Genomic DNA, 26298 nt, shown 5'->3' with positions numbered 1-26298 from the left:
TGAAGGTGGCAGCCCCCCAGAGCCCCCTGTGCCAGCCTGGCAGAGATGGCCAAGGAGGGGTTAAAAAAATGTTGAGGGCAGGAAATAACTTTGAAATTTCCTCCTCAGCCGAGGAGGAGGCTGGTTGGGAATGACAGCTTGGGGAGGTTTGTGCAACAAAACAGAGTCATTGCCACATCCTCTCCCTGTCCAGGCTCTCCTGTGTGCCAGCAGGGTGGGAGCCCTCCCTCAGCTCTGCTCTTTGCTTCTGGGGCATCAGCCCTGACACCCAGGGTGGGGAAGCTGTCTGGATGGAAACTCCATCCTGCCTGCAGTGAGCCTCAGGGTCAGGCTCTGAGGCACAAACACATTCCCTCAGGAATGGCAGAGTGAGTCCAGAGCTCCTCAAGGGTTTGCCCTGAGAGGTTGAGAAGGATGAGAGCTTCCCCTTGGGAATAATCCTGCTGGAGGAGAAGCTCTGGGGGGACCTCAGAGCTGCCTGCCAGGACCTGAGGGGATCCTGCAGGAAGGCTGCAGAGAGACTTCTCCTGAGGGTGTCTGGAGCCAGGCCAAGGGGGAAGGGTTTGGAGCTGAGGCAGAGCAGGGTCAGGCTCGAGCAGGAGCAGGTGGTGAGGCTCTGGCACAGGCTGCCCAGGGAGGCTGTGGCTGCCTCCTGCCTGGGGGTGTCCAAGGCCAGGCTGGATGAGGCCTTGAGCAGCTGAGTCTGGCTGAGAGCTGTCCCTGGGCATGGAGGGGAGCTTGGAGCAGATGAGCTCTGAGCTCCCTTCCAGCCTGAGCCCTGCTGTGGAACCCAGAGCTCTGGAGAGAACAAACTGAACCTCCCCAAGTCGTAGGACTGAGGCAGCTCTGAGTGCTTGGGAGGGCTTCTGGTTGGCTGTTCTCCCTCTGGTCATTCCTGGAGCAGAGTGCTCCAGTGACTAATTCATCCCACCCTGAGCTTTTCAAGCCCCGAGCTGACTCAGTCTGTTTGTCCAACTCCCCTTCCCCCAGTGGTGGTGGAGGCTGCTTGGTATCAATCAGCTCAGCAGATGTTGATCCTGGTCCCTACCAGCAGCTCTCTGAAACTTGACTTTGGGAAGCCTGGGGCCGGGGGGGGAGCTGCTGGGAGGCTTTTTGATGTGTGTTGTGCTCGTTAAGGAGGCTCCTGCCCGAGGCTGGCAGTGTTGGGCTTGAGAAACACACAGCTGGAGGGGAGGAGGAAAGTAACTCCGATGAGGAGAGGAATTCCAGACCAAAGGACCCTGCAGATCCTGATGCTGGAAGGGAGCTGGAAATGCTGCTGCAGAGGCACTCTGTGCAGGAATGCTTTGGTTTCAACTGTTGTTTTCTCTCCCATGTCTTGGGGGAGTGAAGGCTGAGGGGCAGAGGTGCATATCCTCCATCCTCTGAAGCTGCCTCCTTGCCCCTTTGTTATCTTTCCCTTTCTTTTTCTCTTTTGGTCCCAGGGATTGAATCAAAGCTGTGCAGGTCGCTGTGGTGCTCAGAGCCAAGCTGTGTGCATTAGAAAAGGCAGCTTTATTTAAGGCACTCCTTAGCAGCTGACAAGTCCCAGGCCCTCCTAGCTGAAGAGGCTACTCCTAGGCTGGATTTTGGGGGTTGTTTCTTTTTTTCCCCCTGCTGGCTGGAGCTGCAGGGGCAGGAGGGCAGCAGAAGCTCTGTGTGTGTGTGGTGGAGCCTGCACAAACGCTGCCTTGCAGCCCTCAGGGGAAGGTTCATGTGCTGAGCCCGGGCAGGAGAGTTCAGATGTCCCCAGAGGAATTGTTTGAGTTGGGAAGGGTTGCTCAGGCATCACCCAGCCCACCTGCAGCACTCCCTGAAGACAGCACGTGGAGGGGGGGTAGACAGGAGGAGAGCAAAGTGCCAGGGATCTGCCTTCAGATCAGCAAGGAAAGGTGAGAGGGACCCCAGGGGTCATCTGCTCCAAGCCTTCCAGGGGATGGTGGAGCTGCAGTGAGCTGCCCCAGCAGCCTGTCCAGCTGAGCCTTCAGCTGCCTGCTGCAGGGCACTCCACTGCTGCCCCTGGGAGAGGATTCCAATGGCCAACTCTTCCCATGGGGAAAGGTTTTCATCTGGGGTCCAGCTGGCATCTCCCCAGCAGGAGCTTGTCCCCATCCCCCCTTGGCTTCTCCGTGGGACTCCTTGTCCAAAGGGAGTCTGCATCCCCCTGGCAGCCATTCTCTCTGTCCTGGTGCATGGCAGTCAGGTCTCCCCTAGGCCTCCTCCTCTCCAGGCTGCACCACCCCAGCTCCCTCAGCCTTTCCTCAGCCTTCCCCTTCATGGATGTTTTCTGTTCACTGATGGGAAGCAAGTCCTTCAGCAGAGCCCAGCTTCTTCCTGTGCTCACCACATTGTGTAGCTCCGTGGTGCTGCTTTGCCAGAGCTCTGTGTGTGCCTGCTGCAAGGTGGGCAGATGGTAGGTGGGTTTGCAGTTGGATTCAGCTTCATTATCACTACCACACAGAAATCTGCAAACTCAGAGGGAGCCTCTCTCTGCTTGGGGATGTGGCAGCTTTGGCCTTACATTTTCAGCCTGGTTTAGATTGCTGCTGCTCTGTGGAAAAGGTCACAAACTGAGGGCTGGGGACAGCTTCCCTGAAAGTCTCCCTTGGTTTGCAGAGCCCAGGGGCACAGTGGACTCTCAGTGGTGCTGGGTCCCAGCCCCAGGCTGTGCAGCAGGAGTGCTGAGACCTCCGCAGCCCCACTCCTGACTGCGGGGTGCACTACGGTGCTGTCACCAGGGGCCCAGCGGTGGCTGGGTGAAGGGGAAGCTTCCCTCCCTCCCCACAGGGCCAAGCTTGGGGAGCTGTGTGAAGCACTTTGATTGCATTGTTTTTCTTTCCCCAGATGATGAAGTTTGCTTGGGATAACTACAGGCAGTATGCCCTGGGCAAGAACGAGCTGCGGCCCCTCACCAGGAACGGCCACATCGGCAACATGTTCGGTGAGTCCCCAGCCAGCTTGGCTGCCACCTCCCTGACGCTTTGGAAGGTCCCTGGCAGCTCCTTTCTCTGCACTGCACTCAGCTGGCTCTGATCCCTTCCCAGCTTTTTGGTTCTCTGGGGCTTTTTTCCCCCTTTCCATCTTTTTTGCTCCTTTCTCTTTGTGTTTTTCCGGAGCGCAGCTTCCAGCACAGCTCCCTGGGGGTCCCCTGCCCACGGCTCAGTGCTGGGCCTCTCTCAGTGCCCCCCCAGCCTGCACCACCTCTTCTGTGGGCAGGTCTGGCACAGAGGTGTCTGAGAGCAGAGCTAAACCCGACCTCTGTGTTGATTAAAACATGAAGCCAGCCCAGAGCTGAGAGCGCTGCTGTCTGCCTAAGGTTGTAGGCACTGGGACCTGACCAAGCTGAGCATTTCCTCTCTCTGCTTGCTCCACTCTTGAGCAAGATGTTGGAGTCCATGAAATATTGAGTGAGGGAATCAATATTAAAGGCTCTTTAGGCACCATGTGCTTCCCAGCTTGTAGCATTTTACTCTTTAGCAGATTGCCTGGGTTCTGTGTCAGCCCCTTCCCCCCCTCCAGCGCTGGGCCCCTGCTCCTCCTCGTGGGAGCTTTGTTGGCTTTGGGGGATAGAGATTCCCTCTCTCCTTGTCTGCAAGCAAAGCACTTCCCTGCTCTGCTCACTCTGCCCTAGCTGGACCTTGCCTGCCCAGCTTGGGCCCTGGGGAGGACACCAGCAGAATCTGCCTGAGCAGCCCTCTCCCACCTGTCCTTGGGGGTTAGTTGCTGTCTGGAGGTCTCCTTCCTTCTTTCCACAGGAGTCTGTTTGGCAGCAGTTAGCTGCTCGAGTTCCTCAGCCACATTAGGGTGGAACAGAGCTCTTCAGTGGGCAGAGGGTCTGTGAGCTTCATTTCCTCAGGGCAAAGGGACTGGACTGGTCCAGGTTAAAGCAGCACTCCTGTGCCTGGTTTGGCTCTCTCTGGGTGTCCCAGTCCTGCTCTACCTCAGGTTCATGACATGGCTCCAGATGTGGAGACTGAGTACAGCCTCCTGCTCAGGCCTCAATAGCTTTGGGGAGTGGTGAGGTGTGTGTGAAAAGTCCAAGCTTGAAGATGGAAGCAGCATCCCATGGTCTGCTAGGATGCCCAGGACAGCGGCAGCCCTCCCTGGGCTGCAGGTGGCTCTGAGGGAGATGGCAGAGGAAGGGTTTGGCTTTTGGCTTAGCCACAGCACAGGGAGAAACATTGGAGTTCTGCTTGTGATGCCACCATCAGGTCCTTTTACTGCCCTGGAGGGGACATTTGTCTCTTTAGTCCCTGCAGAAGCACCAGCAGAGTGACCTCACATCTGGCTGTGCAACACTAAGTTGCTGCAGTGGCTGCTGGGGGGTCTGGAGGGGGTCTGGAGGAAGCAGCTCTGCAAGCTTGCCCTGTGCTGGCCCAGGCTGTGTAGGATTCAGCACTGCCCTTGCCCAGTCTCACAGTGCCAGGAGCAGTGGTTTGGGTTTGCTCCTCCTTGCCCTTCCCCTTCCAACACCCCAAGCCCCAGCAGCTTTCCTGCTGCAGGAGCTTCAGCTCTTGGTAACTCTTCCTCCTGGGAAGCTTGGCAGAATCCCTCACCCAGGGCATGGCTGCAAACAGACCAAAATGTGGAAGGCTTTTAGAGGCATTTCTCCTGCTGCACCACTTGGCAGCACTCAGGCAGGTTGGTAGCAGGCCTGGGAGCACTCTCAGGGAAGCTGCTTTGGAGCACAAGGGTTTGCAGGCAGCTGCAGGAAGGGAGCTGTGTGGAACATTTCAGCCTCTTAATAGCTTTTGCCTCCTTTTAACTGTGGCTGCTGAAGAACAGAAGCATCAGGCAGCCCTTGACTGCAGCTCTCTGTGCACCTCTTGTCTTCAGAGAGTGGGAAATAGGACAGGGCACTGCTTGCCTTCTCCACTGCTGCCCATTCTCCCTCCTCTCACGTCCTGCAGCGTTTGATGCCGTGCTGGAGGTGCCAAGGAGGCAAACTGGGAGCTCTCCAGGCTGGAGGTGTCAATATGAGCCTGAGGTTTCTCTGCAGCTGCTTCCACGTGCAGGAGGCTCTCTGGGGCTGTTTTCAAGCCTGTCCCTGTGCATGAGAAGCAATCAGGTTCTTGAAGGCTGAGGCATCCTGTGGATGTGGTGCTCACTTGTAGCCCAGCCCTCAGCTCAGCAGCCTGGGGGGAGCAGGGGAGCTGCTCTCTCTCAAATATTCTCTCTAATCAAAGTAGAAAAACACAAAACAAACCTTCACCTGCTGCTGTTGCAGAGAATTCTGCTGCTCTTAGCCCTGGGCAAGCAGCCCTGCCCAAAGGCTGTCCTGCCAGCAGGAAGATCACAGGCAGAGAGACTCTGCTGTCTTCACCCAAGTTAATCTCCTTTCTCCTTCCTCTGCCTTGGAAGGTGGCAGCTCACAGCTGGGAGAGTGGCTGCACAGTCCCCATGCCCCTCTGTGCCCACCAGCCAGGTAGCTGCAGGGCTGCCACAGGCACTGAAGGCAGCAGTCTCACTCACTTTGATCTGCTGGATTGATGCCCTCCACATCCTGTTCTTAGGCCACCACTTTGCTTGAGCCTCTCCCACGCTCTTGGCCTTGGCTTCTGGGTACAGAACTCTTCTGATTTCAGGTCATTTGTAATCACTGCCATGTGGAAGCCCTTTCCTGGAAGCCCTTTCCTGGAAGCCCCTGGGCTGTGGCTCTCTCTCTGTGGTGCTTGTGCTGAGCTGTGCTGTGTTCATAGATCCCTGGAATGGGTTGGGCTGGAAGGGACCTTAAAGCTCATCCAGTTCCAGCCCCCTGCCATGGGCAGGGACACCTCCACCAGCCCAGGTTGCTCCAGGCCTTGAACACCTCCAGGGAGGAGGCACCCACAGCCTCCCTGGGTAGCCTGTGCCAGTGTCTCCCCACCCTCATTCTAAAGAGTTCCTTCCTGATCTCCAGTCTCAATCTGCCCTCCTCAAGCTTCAATCCTTTCCCTCTCATCCCATCACTCCAAGCCCTTGTCCAATGTCCCTCCCCAGCTTTCTTGCAGGCCCTTTTCCTCCAGTGGGGCAAACATGGTTTAGCCTTCTACCCACTTCAGCTGTGTGATGAGTTCCCTGGAAGTGATGCCATGGGAGTGGGGCAAAAGCACAGTGCTGGGGTGGCAGCTTGACCTCTGCCAGGGGAAAACCTGCACCACAGGGCTGCAGTGTGAATGACTGCACAGCTCTGTGTGCTCAGGAGGCTCTGCAAAGCTTCTGCACTCAGGGAAGACCTCAGAGCTGCTGCCCCCTGTTAGAATCAGCCCCACCACATGTTTAGGAGAGCTGGTGAAGGACAATGTCACAGTATCACAGTAGCAGTCCCTGCTGGGCTTGTGGCTGAGGCTGAAGGGTAGAGACCCCCAGGTCTGTATCCTGTCCCCAGTGCTGCTCTGGTTCTGTTAACCCTTCCCAGCCCAGCATTCAGCACTGCTGCCTTGGGTGCTGTGAGGGTTGAGTGAATTGTGTGCAGAGCATCTCAGATTCCTTGGAGGGAGGCTGCTGGAGAGGGCAGCAGCACTCTGGAGCACAGGCACTGGAGATGCACCTGTCAGGGTGCTACCCAGCCTGAGAGAGCTGAGTTCTCCTTCTGCCTGCTCCCTGCCTCTGTCACAGCCTCTGATTTTCCTGACAAAATGGTTTTTTACATCCTGTTAGCTGCACAGAGCTCCTGCAGCCACGGCAGGGTGAGCTGGCAGCTCCTCCTGCTCCTGCAGCAGCCCAATTGTCACTTAGGGTTTGATTGCACAGCCTTTTAACAGTGATAAGGGAAGAAGCCTGATTCTCAGATAGCTCCTGAAGTGTGCAGCACTGGCAGCAGCTGAGGAATCCTCCTCTGACTTCTAACCTCAGCCAATTTGCTCTGAAATCAGTGGCAGCAAGGAAATGTGGAGCCTTGCTGTGCTGCTAGACATTAATCTCTTGCCACCTAACTGCATCCTGGTGTATTAATTTCAGCAGCAAAAGAGCAAGGCCTTAACTAACTTCCCACCTCTCTCTTATTTATTTCTTTGCCCTTCCCTTCCCTGTCCTCTCTTGAAATCAGAGCTCAGATTCTGAGCCCTGTCCCAGCCATGGCTTCCCTCAGCCTCTGCTGAGTGTGTGCAGCCTGGGGAGGCTCTGGGGTTTTCCCTGCTGTGAATCCATCTGACAAGTGTCACAGCCAGGACACAGCCAGAGCTGTCACCAGAGCTGGCTGCCAACCATCTGGCAGCAGCTGGCTCCAAAAGATGGAAGGTGTTGAGACTTCACCCTCACTGTGCAGGGCTCTCCAGCTTGCTCCAGCTGGATTGCTTGGTGACAGAGGACACAGGGCTGGGGAGCAGCTCTTGGAGGGTCAGGGGCTGGGCTTGGGCTGGGCTTGTGTCCTCATCTTAGTCTTGACCTGGGCTGGCCTGAAAGGCTATTTTTGAAGGCAGGAGGTCCTTGATCTTGGCTCTCCTGGAAATGAAGCTGCTTTGGCTCTCCCAGCATTAAATAAGGGTTTGAAGAAACAGTGGTGACCACATGGATGTATTCTTGGTGGCCTCTAGAAAGCACCAAGTTGGTTGTCCTGAGATTCAGAAACCTTCAGGGGTTTTTCTCCCTGGCAAATGCAGAGCAGTCACAGAACCTTAGAATGGCTCAGGTTGGAAGGGACCTCAGAGATCAACAATTCCTTCCCCCTCTCATGGGCAGGGACAGCTCTCAACTGGATTTGGTTGTCCAAGGCTTCATCCAACCTGCCCTTGAGCACCTCCAGGCAGGAGGCAGCCACAGCCTCCCTGGGCAGCCTGTGCCAGAGCCTCACCACCCTCCTGCTGCAGAACTTCCTCAGCTGAAGTCTAACTCTGCTCTGCCTCAGCTTCAAACCCTTCTGCCTTGGCCTGCCTCAGACACCCTCATGAGAAGTCCCTCTGCAGCCTTCCTGGAGGCTCCCTTCAGGCACTGGAAGGCAGCTCTGAGGTCCCCTTCAAGAGAGTCTTAAGACTTCTCTGGGCTCCCAGGGTGAGCTGCCCAAGCCCTGACCTGGGTCACATCTCTCCACTGCACTGGCAGCACCAAGCTGCTTTTCCCAGCAGCTGGAGTGGGCAGGGGGGTTGGAGCTGGATGATCCTTAAGGTCCCTTCCAACCCAACCTTCTGTGATTATTCTCCAAGCAGCTGCTTCCTTCAGCAGGGGCTTAGCTGGAAGAGCAGGAGGCAGGCAGGGAAGGTGAGAAGCAAGAGGAGCTGATGGGTGAGTGCTGAACGTGGCCATGGCCAACATCCCAACTGCCAGCAGGGGAATGGCAACCTCCAGCTGTGCACCCACTTGGTGCAGCTTTCCTGCTCTCCTGCCCCAGCCTCTTCCCCTCTGAGCTCCAGAGGGCAAACCCCTTGGAGTGCCCTCTGGTGTGACTGAAACAATAACCACAGCTCTCTGAACTCCTCTGCTGAGCTGCTGCTGCCTGTTGCACAGGGCAGGAGCTGCTTGGCTCCTGAAAGACAAAAAGAGATGCAAATGAAGCTGTTGCAGCTGGGCAGCAGCACTGGGTTGGTTTGGGGCTGTTTGGGGCTTTTCTGGGTGTTGTTTTCAGGCAGGGCCTGGGCAGCTGAGGTGGATTTCGCTGCTGCTGAAAGCTGGAGCAGCACAACTGAGTTCCTGGCAGCAGGAAGCAGTGAATCAGGAGATCCTCCAAATATCAAGCTCCTTGGAGATTGGTTTGTGTGATTCATGGTGGAGCTGACATTTATCCTTCTCCTGCCTGTTTGCTTTGGTGCTTTGTTGTTTTTTTGGTGGGTTTTTTTTTCCCCCCACCTGCCACAGATCTCTCCTCCCAGACACCAAGGTTGTCATCAATACTTCAGGAGCTCTGTTCCCACTCTGCTCTCACCTTGGGTCATGCTGAGAGTGGTGGCTTGCTTTGAACCTGCTGTGTCAAGCATTAGCTCAAACATCAGGGCTCCACTGAACCCTAAGCCTCCCACAGAGAGATTTAAGCTTATTACAGAGGCTCAGCTGATGGGCAGGAACTTGTCAGCTCAAAATACTCGTGTAAGGAGTTTAAACAGGAGGGGGGGTGGGAAATAAGGATCCCTTGAGTCAGAGAATGCTGGGATCCAGGCTTCCAGAAGTGCTGGAGGCTTCATGAGGAGGAAATTCTGCCCCATGAGGGTAGTGAGGCACTGGAACAGGCTGCCCAGGGAAGCTGTGGAGGCTCCAAGGCTGGAAGTGTTGAAAGGCAGCTTGGGTAGGGCCAGGTTGGATGAAGCCTTGAGCAGCCTGGGCTGTGTCAGCTTGGTGTAACACAGCACAGAGCTGACTGCCAGCCTTGCAGCTCCTGGCTTCTCAGATGCCTCTGCTTTGCTCAGGACATCTTCCAGAAGTGCTGAGGCTTCAGGAGGAGGAAATTCTGCCCCATGAGCTTGGGGAGGCACTGGAACAGGCTGCCCAGAGAAGCTGTGGAGGCTCCAAGCCTGGAAGTGTTGAAAGGCAGCTTGGATGTGGCCTTGAGTAACTTGGTCTAGTGGCCTCAGATTGCACCAGGAAAGGGCATGAGAAGAAACTTCTTCACTGAAGGGGCTCACAAAGCCTGGCACAGGCTGCCAGGGAGGTGGTGGAATCCCCAGCCCTGGAGATGTGGTGCTGAGGGTCATGGTTTAGCCCCAGCCTTGGCAGACTTGGAGTGGTTGGGCTCCATCATCCTAAAGACCTTTTCCAACCCAAAGGGCTCAATGGTTCTGTGGCTTCACTGAGGTCTTCTTCAGGCAGCTGGAAGCCTCTTTCAGGCTTTCAAATCAACACCTTTTGCCTAGGCTGGAAGGTTCCCTCTCTCTTGGCAGGCTGCATCCTGGTTGCTGTGGGAACAGCATTCTTCATTTCCTGACTTCTGTGTACACCCAGAGCTGTAGCTGGGATGTGCTCTCTCACTGGGGTGGCTCTGGGGCTTTGCAGGGAGCAGAGCCATCAGAAAGCATTTTGCTGGAGCACTTCCCTCCCTCCCAACCACTTTGGGGCATCTCTGAGGGGCATCTTCAGGAGGCCTTTCTCATTCATCCTGGGGAGCAATCACAGAGCTGAGAAAGAAGAGGCACAGTGAGAGGTCGCTGAGCTCTTCCCTTCTGAAGCCAGCCCTAAGCAAGCCCCATGCTGGAAGCCAGGGCAGGAGTTCTGCTTCAGTGCTTTATGGTTTTAAAGCTTGTCCTGGTGCCTGCCCTCGCTCTCCTGTGCAAAGTTAAGCTCTGACTTCTTGGCCTCTCCCCTGTGGATGTGGAGAGTGATTTACCACCTTGCTCTTTGCAGCATCTCTCTCTGTCTTTGCAGAGCGTTGCCAAGTTCCCTTCAGCCTCCTCCCCTCAGGGCTGAGCCAGCCCCAGCCCTTCCCAGCTTTAATTGCAGGTCACATCCTGCAGCCCTCTCCTCAGTGCTGTTGATCCCCTCTGGAGCCTCCAGATGTGCCAAGCGCTGACTTTGAGTCCTGGCTGAGGCTTTGGCTGCGCAGAGTGGAGTACAGGAGGCCTTGGCTGTGTCTCAGACTATTTACCCATCCTGGGCTGGGGTTTGCTGCTTTCTGCAGCCCCCCAGGGCTGGTGCTTTGGGGGCTGAGGTTGTGCTGTGCCCTGGGCTGGGTGCTGCTGTCTGCAGGCTGCTCTCTAACCATTTATTCCTTCTGCTTCATGCTTGGGTGTGCTTCCCTGGGGCTGAGCTCCCTGCTGTGTCCTTACTGAATTGCATCCTGCTTATTTCACACTATTTCCCCAATTTGCTGAGATTATTTTGATATCTGACCCTGTCAAGCAACATACTGGAGAGCATTTGGAGTCTTTCAGCCAGGGTCTTGTGGGGGTGACTTGAAATGGTAGAGGAGAGAAAAGGGAGAGCATGGACAGATGGTTCCAAGTGCTGGAAGTCACCAAGGCTCGATGTGTTCCCCTGGTGATGGACCCTGTGCAGCCTCCCTGCCCCCCCTGTGCAGCCTCCCTGCCCCCCCTGTGCAGCCTCCCTGCCCCCCCTGTGCAGCCTCCCTGTGCAGCCTCTTTGCATTCACAAATGAAATGGTTTTAGATTCTTTGTTGACTGCCAGGGGGCTCAGCTCAGCTCCTGAGCAGTAATCTGAGTGCTCAGCAGCATCACTGGGGCAAGGTGGGGCTTGAGCTCTTCTCCCCCGGTGACAGGGTGAGAAGAAATGGCCTCAAGTTGCCCCAGAGGAGGCTCAGGTTGGACATCAGAAGATTCTTCACTGGAAGGGTTCTCCAAGCCTGGCCCAGGCTGCCCAGGGAGGAGGCTGAATCCCCATTGCCAGGAGGTGAAGATGTGGTGCCAAGGGCCACGGTCTGGCACCAGGCTTGGCAGGGTTAGAGAATGGCTGCACTCCAGGATCTTAAAGGGCTTTGCCAACCAAGATGATTCTCTGATTCTGTCTGGACTGAGAGCAGGCATCCAGGCCCAGCCCCTCCCCTTCTGTTCCATACCCAGCACCAATCCTGTTGGCTTCATTGCCAGGCAAAGAGCAGTTTCACCCCTGTGCCCCCCCGGGTTGTGCAGGCACAGCTGGACTCGTGTTAAGACCCAGATCATTGCTGTGAGCTCTCCCTGGGAGGTGATGTTTGCCTGTCTGGACTCCAGATGAAAGCAAGTCAGGGCTGAGCAGTTTCAGAGCCCAGCCTGGGCTGCTCTGCAGAGCCCTTGGGAGCAGGCAGGCGCTGGCTGGGGCGGGAAGCTGCAGCTCTCTCCTGCGCTGCCACAGCCACGCTCTGGGGCGGTGTTTGGCAGACAGAAGGGCACCCTCCTCCTGCTGGCTGTACCAAAGCAGCCCTCTGGATGCTGAGCTGAATTAGCAGCCTCTGCTCGTTAGCTGCTCCCCGTGTCTCGGGGAGTCGCGGGGAAGGCTGGCAGGCAGGGGGTGTGAGCCAGAGCTTTAATAGGCCTGTTGGGACCCCTCACATTAAATGCTGCACATCCTGCAGGAGCCATCTCAAGCACCAATAAATAGTCTGTAATCAGATTACCCTGAACCAGCCTGAAATTAATTTCCAACAGCCAGAAGAGGAGGACCCAGCAGCGTTTTGCCCCTCCAGCCCTGCTGCTGTTGTCTTCTGCTTAACCTCCTTGAAGTGCTCCTCCCAGGCTTGGTGCTTGCCTGTCGAATTCCCTCTCTTTGCCAGAAGTAATTACCTCTGCCTGGCTGACATCTGAGCCCTGTTGCCCAAACAAAAGAGAAAAACCTCCTTCCCAAAGGAGCATTTGGATGATTATTGCTTTCCATTCTCCTCCACAGCCCACATAAGTCTGCAACAGACTCTGTGTGTCCTGGGAAAGGGATTGGATACAGGTGGGGAGTGGATTGGCTGCATCCCTCCTGTGTTCCCGAGGCTCAGTCAAACCACTTCCTCCTCCTCCTCCTCTCTGTCACTTGCTAATAGAATCAGTTGGGTTTGAGCTGCAGGAGGTTTGGAGCCCTGCAGTGATGGGACAGTGCCTGTGGCTGGGGGAGAGCTGAAGGCTGGAAGGTGGTTTGGAGAAACTGGGGGAAAGAGAGAGGATTAAGCTGGGAAGCTGCTGCCAAGCAGTGAATGCTTAAGGATCAGTTGGCACTAGGTGCTTATCAAACATCTTCCTCTGAAGGCAGCAGCTGTCTGAAGGGCTGCTGGAGTGACAAGCAATTCATTTCCATGCTGAACACCTTCCTTCTTCCCCTTCCCAGTGCATAATAAGGATCTTGCTTGCCTGGCTCCTACCAGCCTGAGCTCCTCCAGACACAGTCTGCTGTGCCACAGCCCTAAGTGAGCAGCAGCTCTCTCTCTCTCTTGCTCTCTCCCATCACTTGTTCAGGGGGGAGCTGCCACTGCTGGCTCAGTGTGAATGATAGACTTTAATTCTTCAGGGGAAATGGATATTTGAGAAACATGAGTGGTTCCTAATCCCCCAAAAGCTATTTCTCCCCCCAGCTGGAACACCTTCTCTATTAAATTTGATCACAGCAGCCTAAAAGCCAGCACTTGAAGATGCTTCTCTGTGATGCCAGCCTCGCCCAGGAGCTGTGCAGCACATCTGCTGACACCCATGGTGAGGTGCAGGGGGAGCTGGGATCCAGCACCACTTCTCCTGAGCTCACCAGACTGCTGCTGCTGCTGGCAACAGGAAACAGATTGAGCTGTCTCCTGCCAGGTGTGTGTTTGGGGCACCCCCCTCAGGCCAGGTGTGTGTTTGGGGCACCCCCCTCCTGCCAGGTGTGTGCTTGGGGCACCCCCCTCCTGCCAGGTGTGTGTTTGGGGCACCCTCCTCAGGCCAGGTGTGTGTTTGGGGCACCCCCCTCCTGCCAGGTGTGTGTTTGGGGCACCCTCCTCAGGCCAGGTGTGTGTTTGGGGCACCCCCTCATGCCAGGCTTCAGGACTCCTTGCCTCTAGGTGGGTGATGCTTGCTCAGCAGAAGGCTCTTTCAAGGGGGTGTTCCCTCCCCTGAGGTCCCCTGGGCTCTGCTGCTTCCTGGCCCCCTGCTGCAGGCTTCGTTGCTCTCCTGTTCCCAAGCACCTTGCCAGGGAATGAGCAGCACTTTGCCCTTCCTCAGCTGGGCCCAGCATGCCTTTATCCCCCTCACTGTGGCCAGGAGGTAGGTTGTGAGCTGATGGAGTTGTGAAGCTGGCAGGGTGGCAGCCACCTTGTCCCTGTCCTGGGTGCTGCCCTGCACCCAGTGAAGCTCAGGGCTGCTGGTTTGCCAAGGATTGCTCCCAGAACTGCAAGGAAATTAGCTTCTCTGGGACCAGCTAATTGAGAGCTGAAGAGATTAGCAGCCAGTTGGTAGCCTACAAAGCAGGGTCAGCACTCTGCCAGCTACCAGAGCTGAATCCAGCAGGAATCATGGAGTGGAAGAGCTCAGGCATGGCACAAGCAGAGCCAGGGTGCTTTGTGTCTTGGGGGGGTGCTGGCTGCTTTGGGCTTGGCAGAGTCCCCTCCTTGTCTGCTGCCCCTGCTGCAGGCAAGGACAAGCACCAGGGAGAGGCAGAATCTGAAGCTAAGCAGCAGTAGTGTGGCCAGGGAGCCCTGGCAGTGCCCAGTGTCTTGCCCCTGGAGCTCCATCGGTGGCAGCTGAGGTTGGCAGAGCTGCCCACAGCCACTGCCCAGGGCTGCTGGAGGCCAAGGGCTCTGTAAGCTCAGTTCTGCTCTCCTGCTCTGTACAGCAGGGGGTGGAGAGCATTTGGGGTCTGACTTCTCCCAGTGATAGGTCTGGGGGGGATGGAGCAAAGCTCGGGTAACAGGTTGGACCTGATGAGCTCTGAGGTCTTTTCCAGCCTGGTTGATTGGGTGAAAAGTGGAAGTGGGTTGGCTCAGATTGGCTGTGAGGAAGAAGTTCTTCCCCAGGAGGGTGGTGAGAGCCTGGCACAGGCTGCCCAGGGAGGTGGTGGAAGCCTCCTGGAGGTTTTGAAGGCCAGGCTGGAGGTGGCTGTGAGCAACCTGCTGTGGTGTGAGGTGTCCCTGGCCATGGCAGGGGGTTGGGACTGGCTGAGCCTTGAGCTCCCTTCCAGCCCTGACAGCTCTGTGATTCTCTGAGTCTTGACCACTGTCTGGAGAGGAGAGTGAGGAAGATTTATATGAAGAAAGCAGGAAAATCACCTTGGCTGTGGAGTGCTTTGTGATGAGGTCCCTGGGGTGTAGGTGCAGAGGTTCATTTGGAAAGCAAAGACAAATGAGGTTGCTGAGAAGCTGTTGGCCTTCTTTCCCCCCAGCCTGCAGGAGAATGTGCTGAGAAAACCAGAAACAGATCCTGGCTCATTCTTGGGCTACTTTCTCTGTGTGTGTGTGTGTGTGTCCCCTTTATCTCTCTTTGCTGCTACCTTCTTGCTCAGCTGCAATTTATTTGGCTTACCTTAAATAAAGGGAATGAAGTTACTCAGGGAGCACAGCTCTCAGGTTCCAGACCTAAAAAAACCCTCAATAAGTAAGGCACAGAGGCAAAGGCTCAATTGAACTCAGCTCTGGCAGTGGTGGCTCTGCAGGCTTCAGCTGCAGGACCTTCCAGAGGCAGCTTGAAGGCCCAGGCTGTAATGAGGTAATTGTAGAGGCTTAATTGAGCAGTGCTCTTCCTGAAGAGGTCTGTGGCCTTTTCCCCACTGTCATTTGGGTTTTCTCTTTAATCTGTGTCAGCTGAACAAAGGGAAGCAGCCCTGGTGCAGAGCTCTCTGGCAGCTGCCTTGGTCCCTGCCTCAGGTGAGCAGATTGTCTGGAGAGCATCCTCTGGAGCTGGAGTTCATCTTCCAGCACTGAGACCGAGGGGGAGGCTTCCATCCTGGGGGACAGCTCTGAAGGGAGCAGCTCCAGAGTGTCCTTGTGTGGCTGGGGCTGCCCTTGCAGAGGGGAGGTGAATGCCTGGGGCAAGGTGTGAGGAGGGCCAGAGGCAGACAGGGCAGATGCTGGTGGCCAGTGGGGCCGGTGAGGCAGCAGCTGCCAAGGAGCAGCCCAGGGCACAAGGAGCTGTTTGCTGGTGGCAGAGGGGCAGCCTGTGCCTTGCTCTTGCTGTAGCTGGTACTGAGCAGCCACAGCTCTGCCCCTGTGCTGCAGCACTTCCCTCAGGGTGGCTTTGGAGCTGCAGCACTTCAGCTTCAGTTAAACTTTTTGCTCTTGGAGGGGAATGCCTCCTGCTTTTCCCCTTGCTGGCAGAAGAAGGCAAAGCCCAGAGCAGGCAGGGAGCTCTGGCCTGGACCCCAGACACTCCCTCAGGGCTTCCAGCCCCTTGCTGTGCCTGACCCAGAGCCCTGGCAGATCACAGGACTGGTTGGGTTGGAAGAGCTCTCTGAGCTCATCCAGTCCAACCTTCTACCCAGCACCACCATGGCCACCAAGCCCTGGCCCCAGGTGCCATGGCCACAGGTTTCTTGAGCACCTCCAGGCATGGGGACTCCACCACCTCCCTGGGCAGCCTCTGCCAGGCCCTGACCACGCTGGCAGCAAAGAAATCCTCATCTCCAACCTAACCTTTCCCTGGCACAAACTGAGGCCAAATCTTCACTGCAGAGCAGATTTTACTGAAGCTGTGCAGTGGTTTCCAGCTTGCCTGGCTGCCAAGAGAGGCTTCAGCTGTGTTTGAAGTCTCCAGGTCCATTGCCCCCCTGATTTTTCCAGCGTGTGCCACCCCCAGAAGCTGTCTGCTGAGGTGGTGCCAGGCAGCCCCCAGGCTGCTCACACAAACCTCTGGGTAAGTGCCCAAAGTTCACTCTGGGGTCTCTGAGGCACTTGTCAGTGAGAAAAGGAAGTGTAAAGAACAAGAGAAGCAGCACCTTGGCGATGGTCTCCTTTCAGCCTCCTGTTTTAAACAAGGCTCTGATGTTAATCAAAGGCAGCTGCAGCCTTTGAAGCCCTCAGCAGCAGCAGCAGCAGCCAGGAGCTCACTCTGTTCACTTCTCCTTTTGCCCTGCCACCCCCAGAGGTGAAGGTAAATAACCAGGGACAAACTTTGGAGCCTTCAGTGCCTCAGCACTTAAGCAAGCTGCTCCCCTTCCTTTCCTCATCTGGATTCCAAACAAGCTCTCAGCACTAATTTCTTGTTTTGACAGTCCTGGTTTGACACCAGAGCAGTGGGAGTCAGGACCTTGCAGCTCTGATCTGGGTTTACATTGCACTGATCTAAATTCCTCCCCCTTCCTGCTCTTGCCTCTGGGTGGGAAACTTGGCTGTTGAAGTCAGCAGAGCAGCTCCTGGAAGCCCTCTGCTGCGTGGCATCGAAGCAGCTCTGCTGCGTGCAAGGGGAAGGCTGAGAGCTTCCTGCTGGCCTGAGCTGCTCAGCTGCAGCACTGCCTGCATGCATTGTGCAGGGCTGGTCTCAGAGGGCTCTGCTGCAAAGGAAGGGTTTGGTTTCTGTGCACTGGGGAACTTCAGGAGGGTTTGTTTGTGCCAAGTGGCAGGAGCAGGGCCCCCTGGGCTTTGTTCTCTCTGACATCAGAGATGATATTCCTTGAGCTCTTTGCTCTGCTGCTTTGGGCACTGCTTGGAGGCTTGGCTTTGGGCTTCCACCCAGCTCTGGGGCAGACAGTGCCTAAGAGCAGCAGCCAGGGGGTTGTGGCTCTCTGGGCACAGGGAATGTGGCACAAAGGAGGATTTTATCTGAGCTAAACCCTGACAGCAGGGAGATGGCTTTGGAAACCTGGGGCAGGTGCTTCCAGCTCCTGCTGCCTGGGAGTCCTTGCACCGTTCCCAGTGCTGCAGAGGCAGTGGTTTGGGCACTGCATTCACAGAACCATAGGGTGGTAGAGGTTGGAAGGGACCTCCAGAGCTCACCCAGTCCAACCCCCTGCCAGAGCAGGAGCAGCCAGGGCAGGGCACACAGGGACACAGCTGGGGGGGTTGGAAGCTCTCCAGAGCAGGAGACTCCACAGCCTCTCTGGGCAGCCTGCTCCAGGCTCCAGCAGCCTCACACCAAACAACTTTCTCCTCCTGTTGAGGTGGAACCTCCTGGTCCTTGTCCCATCACTGAGCACCCCCCAGCAGAGGCTGGCACCTTGCCCCCCTCCCCTCAGATGTTTATAGACATTCATTAAATCCCTCTCAGCCTCCTCCTCTCCAGGCTGATCAGCCCCAGGGCTCTCAGCCCTTCTCCAGAGCAGAGATGCAGCAGAGCTGGTGGGAGCTGAGGCAGGGAGCTGGGCTCCTTGCCTGTGGTGTGTGTGCTGGTTTGGCTTGGCAGCAGGAGCCTTCAGCTCCCACACCTGCCAGCCCTCAGTGCTGGGTGGCTCCCAGAGAGGCTCTGGGAGCTGGGCAGAGCTGCTGGGCAAAGGCATTTCTGCTTCCTGAGCAAGAGGGCTGTTGAAGACCTCACTCTCAGCCACTCAGCTGCTGGAGCATCACTTTTGCAGCATTTTTAAAGCCTCTCAAGGGGCAGACTCGCAGCTGGGAGCCCTTCAAGTCTCCTATCTGGCCTGTGAGGCTCCAAGGTGGCTATTTTGGGAAGGGAGGAGCCAGGGAAGGCAACTGACTGCTGCTGGCCCTGCGCTGCAGCTGCTCCGCTGCAGAATCCAACCCTTGCGAAGCTCTGCAGGCTGAAATCTCCTGGGGTTAGGCCTCCTGGTGGGAGAAGCAGGTGCAGGGCTGTGTGCTGAGGTTGCTGACACAAAGACAAGAGCAGGTAGAGCCTGGAAGTGTTCAGAGCCAGGCTGGATGGAGCCTGGAGCAAGCTGGGCTGGTGGGAGGTGTCCCTGCCCATGGCAGGGGCTTGGAACTGGGTGAGCTTTAAAGTCCCTTCTGACCCAAAGCAGTCTGGGCTTCCCAGCCTGGAAATGTCCCACCCCAGGAAGGAATTGATTGATTGACTGATTGATTGGGCTAAAATTCCTTCCCAGAGCCTGAACAACTTCCTACACAACAAAACTAAGGCAACCAAACCCAAACCCAAGCAATCATCAAACCCAAACCCAAGCAATCATCAAACCCAAACCAAAGTAACCCAACAGATAAATAACTAAATACCAACCAAGAGTAAACCCAAACACCAAGGAAATAAACCCAAACACCAAGGAAATAAACCCAAACACCAAGGAAATAAACCCAAACACCAGCCCAAGCAAACACAAAGCCCCAGCCCAGACCAAGCCAACCCACAGCAGCAAAACAAACTCCCAGAGGAAGCCAAACCTGGGTTTGGACTGAGGGCCACTCTCTGCTCCCCCCATAGTGATGCCTCCTGCTCAGGGCAGGGAGCAGAGCTGGCTGGAGTGGGAGGAATGGAGCTGGAAAGAGCAGCAGGAAGGGTGAGGGCTGTGGGGGCTGCTGTGGGGAGCATGCCAGGGTGCTGGAGATGCTGGAGAGTGGCTCTGGGATGCAGACTGTGCCTTCTCTTTGGGTCTGCTGCTGTGCATCCTGCTTCACACAGCCCCTCTGAGGCACGGGAAGGAGCTCTGCCTTGTTAGCAGTGAGTCACCCTCTTGCCTTGCTGTTGTCTCCTCTCCTGGGTGAGTCACTGACACCTTGCCAGAGCAGCTGGCAGACCCCTCCCAGAGCAGGGTCACCTGGAGCAGGTGGCACAGGATGGCATCCAGGTGGGTTTTGAAGGCCTCCAGAGATGGAGACTCCACCACCTCTCTGGGCAGCCTGCTCCAGGGCTCAGCTCCCTCACAGTAAGGAAGTTCCTCCTGATCTGCAGGTGGAATTCCTCCTGTCCAGGCTCCTCAGGAGCTCTGGGATTGTGCTTTGTCTGTGTGAGCTCTTGGAGTCACAGAAGTGCCAGGGCAGGAAGGGACCTCAAGGATCATCCAGTTCCAAGCAGGCAGGGACACCTGACACTGGAGCAGGTTGCTCTTGCTGCAGGTGACTTCAAGGAGCTCCTGAGGTGGCAGGCAGCAGGGGTGAGTCGGGGAGGAGAGGATGAGTCTCTCTCTTCAGGTTGTCTGCCCCAGAGCAGAAGGAGCTGCTGCAGGCTTTGTGCTCTCCAGAGAGCTTCATTCCCTCTGAGACTGCTGCCAAGGTCTTCTTCCTCCAGCCTGGCATCCAAGCCCATTCCCACTGGGACCCTGGGGGTCCTGGTGTGTGTCCCAAGGCCTCCTCCTCCCCGTGGGGTGCTCCACTCGGCTCCTGTCCCCGGGGTGCTGGTCACTAATGTGACCTTTGTGGGCGGCTGCCGTGGCAGAGCTGCTGGAGGCTGGCTGCTGGGGGTGGGTGGCACAGGCACAGAGCAGCCTTGTTGCCCACGTGGATGTCTCCATTCTTCTTGGGCACAAAAGAGCAAATCCTCTTCTGCCTTGGGACAGGGTGGCACAGGCACAGGCCCTCCTCCAGCTCAGGAAGAGATGAACCTTTGTGCTGCTGCTGCTGTGCCCTCACAGAGGAGAGTCCAGGCAGAGGCTCTGCTGCTGGCTGCCACAGGAGCTGCCATGAAGTGCCTCAGTGTCAGGAATGCCCCTGGACAGCAGCTCTGTGTCCCAGTGAAGAGCTCTTCTTCCCCATTCAGAGTGGCCCTGGGCTGGTGAGGGTGCCAGAGCTGTGTCCCATAGCCAGCCCTGCCCTTCTGCCCAGCAGGGAGGTGACTTTGCCTCCCCTGAGGGAGGTTTATCTCTGCTCCAGGCTGATTCTGCAGCAGGATCAGGGGCAGGGCTTTGCATGGCACACAGAGCCTTAGGTTTGTGGAGAGAGGCAGCACCTCAGACCTGCTTCCTGCTGGAAGGGCTCTGCTGCCACTTCTGGGTACTCCCAGGAGGGTTTTGTTTGAGGGTTTCTCAGTGCCTGCTTCAGAGCCCCCTCAGAGAGCACAATGAGCCTGAGACCCATCACTGAGAGAGGGGAGTGTCACACGAGGCAGGAGAGACAGAGCAGGGTTTGATTCCTTCTCTTTGGAAGCTGCTTCCCCTTTGATTATCTTCCTCTCATTACAAGGAGTGGATCTGGAGGGGTGATGCTTGCAGCCTGCCAGGCAAGCAGCAGCTCTGCAGGGGCTGCCTGGATCCCCTCCCAGCCGTGCTGGGGTGTGGGGAGCACCAGCCTGGGACAGCTGGCAGCAGCCCTGGACTCGGGGAATGGCTTCAGCTGGACCTGAAAGCTCATCCAGTGCCAAGCCCCTGCCATGGGCAGGGTCAGCTCCCCCTAGCCCAGGCTGCTCAGAGCCTCATCCAGGAATCCTTGCAGGAATCAGGCATCCACAGCCTCTCTGAGCAACCTCTTCCAGGGCCTCACTACCCTCATGGTAAAGACCTTCTCCTGAGGTCCAGCCTCAGTCTCCCCTGCTCCAGGTTCAGTTTGTCCTAGCACCACAAGTCCTTAGAGGCAGTCCCTCTGCAGCCCTCCTGCAGCCCCCTCCAGGCACTGGGAGGGCACCAGGAGGTCTCCTGGAGCCTGCTCTTGCCCATGCTGGGCAGACCCCAGTCCCTCAGCCTGGCCCCATGGGAGAGGTGCTGCAGGCTGAGGGATTTGGGTCTGTTCAGCCTGCTGGAGGCTCTCAGAGCCACTGGATCTGTCTGTCAGGATCTGATGAAGCAAAGTGTGGGCAGGGAGGGATGAAGATGCTCCTGTAGCACATCACAGAGTGATAGGGGTCAGGAGGGACCTCTGGAGGTCTAATCAGGGTCAAGATCTTTCCTAGATGTCCTCCTTGTCCTGGCAAGTAACAGATCCACAGCAGCAAAGTCCTGGAGCCTGCTTTGCTCTCTGCAGGGTGGTGGAGGAGAAGGAAGATCCTTTTCCCCTGCCCCTCCTGAGCTGGGGGAAGCTGCCAGGGCAGCTCCTGGTGCTGGAGCAGACTTTGCTAGCTGCAGGAGGAGCAGGAGGCAGCTCTGTGCTCTACAACTGCCTCAAAGAAAGGGAGCAGGGGCAAGCCCCTGGTGCAGAGCACGCAGCCTGGGGTGGTGCAGAGGCAGGGGGGGAGGGCAATGCTTCAACCAAAGTGAGACAGAGAGAGGGCAGCAGGCAGCCCACAGCAGGTGCAGGGGAGGGAGGCTCAGCAAGCAGGAGCTGTGCTGGAGCAGAGACCCCAGCCTGCTCCTGAGCCCTCTGCCAGCCCCAGCCCCAGTGGGGACTTGGTTGCCTCTTTGTCTCCTGCTCAGGGTGAGCAAATCCCAGCTCCCCTCATTGTCTCTCTGCAGATTAGGAAAGGCTTTGTGGATTATTTCATCAAATGAAAGCGAGCTCATTAGCACTCCCCTGGCATGGCCCAGGCACAGGGCACAGCCCTGGGCACCAGCACCCTGCCTGCTGCTGCTCTGCAAGGCTGTCCAGAGACAGGCCAAGGGAGAATGGCCTGAAGCTGAGGGAGAGCAGGAGCTGAGGAAGAGGTTGTTCAGCAGGAGGGTGCTGAGGCTCTGGCACAGGCTGCCCAGGGAGGCTGTGGCTGCCTCCTGCCTGGGGGTGCTCAGGGCCAGGCTGGATGAGACCAAGAGCAGCTGAGTCTAGTTCACAGAATGGTTTGGGTTGGAAGAGACCTCCAAAGCTCATCCAGTCCAACCCCCTGCACTCAGCAGGGACATCCTCCACTGGGTCAGGTTGCCCAGAGCCCTGTGGAGCCTCACCTTGGATGTCTCCAGGCATGGGACCTCAGCCACCTCCCTGGGCAACCTGCTGAGAGCTGTCCCTGCCCATGGCAGGAAGGTTGGAGCAGATGACCTCTGAAGTCCCTTCCAGCCCCTGCAGGATTCCATGCTTCCCAAAGCTTTCACCCAGGGCCATGCTCTGAGCTGGTCTCTGGCTCTCCTTGCTCAGAGCTCACCTCTCATTACTGTTGAGTGATCACTGAGGTTGGTGAAGGCAGCTCTGGCTGCAGTGATGCTTTCCATGGCCACTTCAGGGACACAAAGCCACACACACATCAGCTCCCACTTGATCTAGTGGCTGTTGGACTTCCATCTCTTGCCCTCCTGGAGATAGCTCCACTGAAGTGAGCATCTCCCCAGCCTGCAGGAGCAGATGGCTTTCCAGAGGCTGCCTCTGCTGCCTTCATCCCTTCCCTTCCCCAGGCCCTGTTTCTGATGCAGACAGCATCCCCCAGCCAGCAGTGTGGAGCTGAGCAGTGGAGTCCTGCTTGGGTTTTTCATTAAGGCAATGATGTGCTGCCTGCCTGCCTGGGAAGTGTCACAGCTGCACTCTTCTGGCACCACCGAAATGAGGCAGGAAGCCTCCATGGGAGAGGAATGCTGAGGGCAGGGCTGAGCCCTGCAGGAGGGGCTGGAGCTGAGCACAGGAGGGGCTGGAGCTGAGCACAGGAGGGTAGGGCTTGGAAGGGACCTCCAAGGGTCATCAAGTCCAACCCCACCTCTCCTCCAGGGAAGGGTTGTGCTGTGCACCACACAGTCCCTTGGCTTTCCTTCCTCAGGAAAGACCAAAGCCTGGGGGCTGCTGAGCCATGCCTCACCTCTGCCTCCCTCTCCCCTCTGCTGTAGCTCCCCTGCAGTGCACCCAGCTGGGTTTGGCCTCTGGTGAGCAGAACCAGGACTGAAGCAGCACTGAAGGTCTCAGTGAAGGGCCAGGGCCCTCCTGAGCACGCAAGAAAAGCTTGGGAGAGCTGAGGGGATCTGGAGTCCTCTTTTAAAGGCTGCTGGTGAGAAGAGGGAAAGCTGTCAGGAAAAGCCCTGGGTGGGAGCAGGGTGTGAGCCGTGGTGGCTGGAGGGGAGAGGGAGGTGGCAGGGACAGAGCTGCCACTAGCAGGAACAAAACCTGAACCCCATCCAAGCATCCCTGCTGCCAGAGACTGCAGGAGGCCTGGCTGGCAGGGGGTGGGTGGAGGGACTGTGGCTGCAGCTGAGCAGTGGGCAGGGGGAGGGCTGCACATGCAGCTTGCCGGTGGCAGCTTCCTGCCCGTGTCCCACATCCAGAGGGGGCTGGCTGGGGATGGTTCCCAGCTGGAGAGCTCCACGTGAGGCTCTGCTGCTCAGAGCCTTTGTCATGGCAGCACAAAGGAGGCTGAGTCACAAGGTGCTGCTCACACTCTGCTTCCCCCTGCCAGGGATTAACTCGGGGAGCCCTCAGAGGAGCACAAGGCAGGCACCGAGAAGCTGCAGCCCCGGGGCTGGGAGCAGCTCTGGAGTGCTGCAGGGTTCCCTGGGTGCTGTTCCTGGCACAGCACTCCAGCTCAGGCTGGCTCCAGGGAAGTTCTGCTCCCAGCCCTTTGCGTCAGGCAGCCCTCGGCGCGGGGCACGGCTGGCGCCTGCCCCCCTGCCCGTGCCCCCTGGCCGGGGAGGGGGCAGCGTGCTCACAGGCACTGCTCCCTCGGCCACGGGAGGGGACCTGTCCCTCAGGTCACCCACTCTCTGCCCAGGGGTCAGGGAGGTCTCCCTGCTGCCGGCTGAGGCTCTGCTCTGTAGCTGTGCTGGCAGGGGGCAGCCGTGGGGCACTGGCATGGTGCAGGAGTGCTCTGTGCCCCAGACAGCAAACACTGCCAGGGCAGAGCGAGCTGAGTGCTGCCTCGGTGCTCTTGCAGTGACTCTCTCACTGGGAGAGGTTCCTGCTTGTGACAGGGTTAGAACCAGACTGAGTTTAGGTTCAGAGCTGAATCAAGACCAGGGCTGGCACTGCCTGCGACCACTTTGGCTGAGCCAAGGCTGGAAGGCAAAGCCAAGGCTGGAAGGCAAGGCCAAGGCTTGCAGTCCTGACTGGTGGCTTCAAGTGTGGGCCTGGAGCTGTTCCTTGGGGGCTTCCTTCCAGGAGAGTCAGACCTGCCAAACTTCAGCCTCTCCAAAGCTGGTCCTGTTGGAAGATCTCAGCCTAGAGCATGGCCAGGTGGGATCCCATCCAAACATCCCCAGAGCCGAGACTGGAAGCTGCTGCCTGTCCCAGCTCCTGCAGAGCGACTCAGAGCCCAGCCAGAGTGCAGGGCTGGGGCTTCAGCACCTCCTCCTCTCTGCCATGCAGGAGGCCTCCGAGGAGCCACGGTGGTGGATGCCTTGGACACTCTGTACATCATGGAACTCGAGGAGGAATTCCAAGAAGCAAAGAAGTGGGTGGAGGAGAGCTTTGACTTGAACGTGGTGAGTCAGCTGCTGGCAATGCCCTGGCAGGCCCAGCTGTGCCCCCCAGCCTGCTGTGTGCCCAGTGCTGGTCACCATCTCTCAGGGAGGGGAACAATGGGGTCTGGGGGGGGTTGGGGGGAGAGAAGAAGCCACTCAGCTCTGCTTTTCTTTGGGGTCACATCCTCAGCTGGTGACCAAGGGGCAGCCTGGCTGCTTCCCTTCCCTTCAGGCTGCCCCTGCAGAGCAGGTACAGCGCTGTGAGACCTTAGCCCCCAGGCTGTGGGTGAGGGCAGGGGGCCTGGGGCAGCTCCCTGCGGCGCAGCCCTGCGGCGCAGCCCTGCGGCGCAGCCCTGCGGTGCAGCCCTGTGGTGCAGCCCTGTGGTGCAGCCCTGCGGTGCAGCCCTGCGGTGCAGCCCTGCAGAGCAGCCCCGCGGCGCAGCCCCGCGGCGCAGCCCCGTGGTGCAGCCCTGCGGCGCAGCCCCGCGGCGCAGCCCTGCGGTGCAGCCCTGCGGTGCAGCCCTGCGGCGCAGCCCTGCGGCGCAGCCCCGTGGTGCAGCCCTGCGGTGCAGCCCTGCGGCGCAGCCCTGCGGTGCAGCCCTGCGGTGCAGCCCTGCGGTGCAGCCCTGCGGCGCAGCCCTGCGGCGCAGCCCTGTGGTGCAGCCCCGCGGCGCAGCCCCGCGGCGCAGCCCTGCGGTGCAGCCCTGCGGCGCAGCCCTGCGGTGCAGCCCTGCAGTGCAGCCTTTGTGTGTTGCAGAACGGCGAAGCCTCTCTCTTCGAGGTGAACATTCGCTACGTCGGGGGACTGCTGGCTGCCTACTACCTGACTGGAGAAGAGGTTGGTTGGAGCCTGTGGCTCACAGTCACCCAGAAGGAGCTGAGAGGGTTTCCCACCACCTTTTCTCTCAGCAGCAGGCTGAGCCTAGCAGTTCTTTCTGGCTGCTGAGATGCCAGCGGTGTTCCTTTCATCCCCCTGCACCTCCCCCTGCACAGCTCCTTGGCAGAGAGCATCTCTCCTGTGGGCACCTCTAGCAAGGCCTGGGTTGGGTTGGCCACAGTGGTCCCTGCTGGAGTGCCACTGGCAGTGATCTTTGCTCCTTTGAACCCCAAACACACCAGGATTCCTTCCAGCATCACTCCAGATCCTGCCTCTCACTGTGGGGGGCAGCAGGTTGGTGGTGAGCGCTGCAGGCTCCACCTGGACACTCTCTGCAGCAGCAGCTCCCCAGAGCCCTGGGGTACAGGCACAGCAGGTGGCAGACTGCCAGGGCAGGGCACCTGTATCCTCCCAGCTTGTGACAGAGCTCCAGGGACTGTCCCCTTGCACAGGGGCTGTGTGCTGGGTGTCCCAGTTCTGCCCCAGCCTGGTCAAGCAGCCATTCCCCGTGGATGCTGCCAGCCCCCAGGAGCCCTGGCTGAAGCAGGAGACTTTTGCTTCCACTTCTGTCTCTCCAGCCTGGCAGAGGCCAGGGCTTAATGCCATAATCTGTTGGATAATGTGGCAGGGCTGGAATTTTACAGCTGGCTGCAGAGAGATGAAGAGATTATTCCCTTGCCCTGGAAGTCTTAGGCAAGCAGAAGCTGATTGAAGGGGGAGGTTAGTGAGTGGAGGAACTGGAAGAGTGGCTCTTGAATGAGAGCTCAGCTCTCCTGCTGTGCCCTGAGCGTGCCTGGGTGCTGTCCTCTGGGACAGGATGGGAAGTGTCTCATCCCTGCAGGGTGACAGCACTGAGCCATGCAGGCACAGGAGCTGCTCTCTCACTCGGGTTGCCTTTTAAATGACTTCCAGGAGTGGCTTCTGCTGTGAATTCCCTCCAGGGAAAACTCTCAAAGACTCAGTGCCCAGACTCAGGGCCTGTCTCAGTCACAGCTTCAACAGGCTTCAGATCAGCAGAGCAAAAAAGGAGCCCCATTAAGCCATGGAGCTCCAGCAGTGACCTCTTGAAGTG

The 26298-nt window shown here is 57.7% G+C and overlaps 1 protein-coding gene across 1 annotated transcript in view; it reads left to right on the top strand.

The window, feature by feature from the left end:
- MAN1C1 (mannosidase alpha class 1C member 1) overlaps positions 1 to 26298 on the top strand; it is a 60309-nt gene that overhangs the window by 17065 nt on the left and 16946 nt on the right. Inside the window, exons 2-4 of the mRNA XM_054171019.1 lie at positions 2845 to 2941; positions 24255 to 24370; positions 25107 to 25187. Of these exons, the coding sequence (XP_054026994.1) occupies positions 2845 to 2941; positions 24255 to 24370; positions 25107 to 25187 (294 nt within the window). The remainder of the gene's footprint in view (positions 1 to 2844; positions 2942 to 24254; positions 24371 to 25106; positions 25188 to 26298) is intronic.

Source organism: Dryobates pubescens, chromosome 20 (genome assembly GCF_014839835.1).
Source record: "Dryobates pubescens isolate bDryPub1 chromosome 20, bDryPub1.pri, whole genome shotgun sequence".
Lineage (NCBI taxonomy): Eukaryota > Metazoa > Chordata > Aves > Piciformes > Picidae > Dryobates > Dryobates pubescens.
The sequence above is the reverse complement of the archived record's forward strand: the minus strand, read 5'-3'. Positions and strand labels throughout refer to the sequence as shown.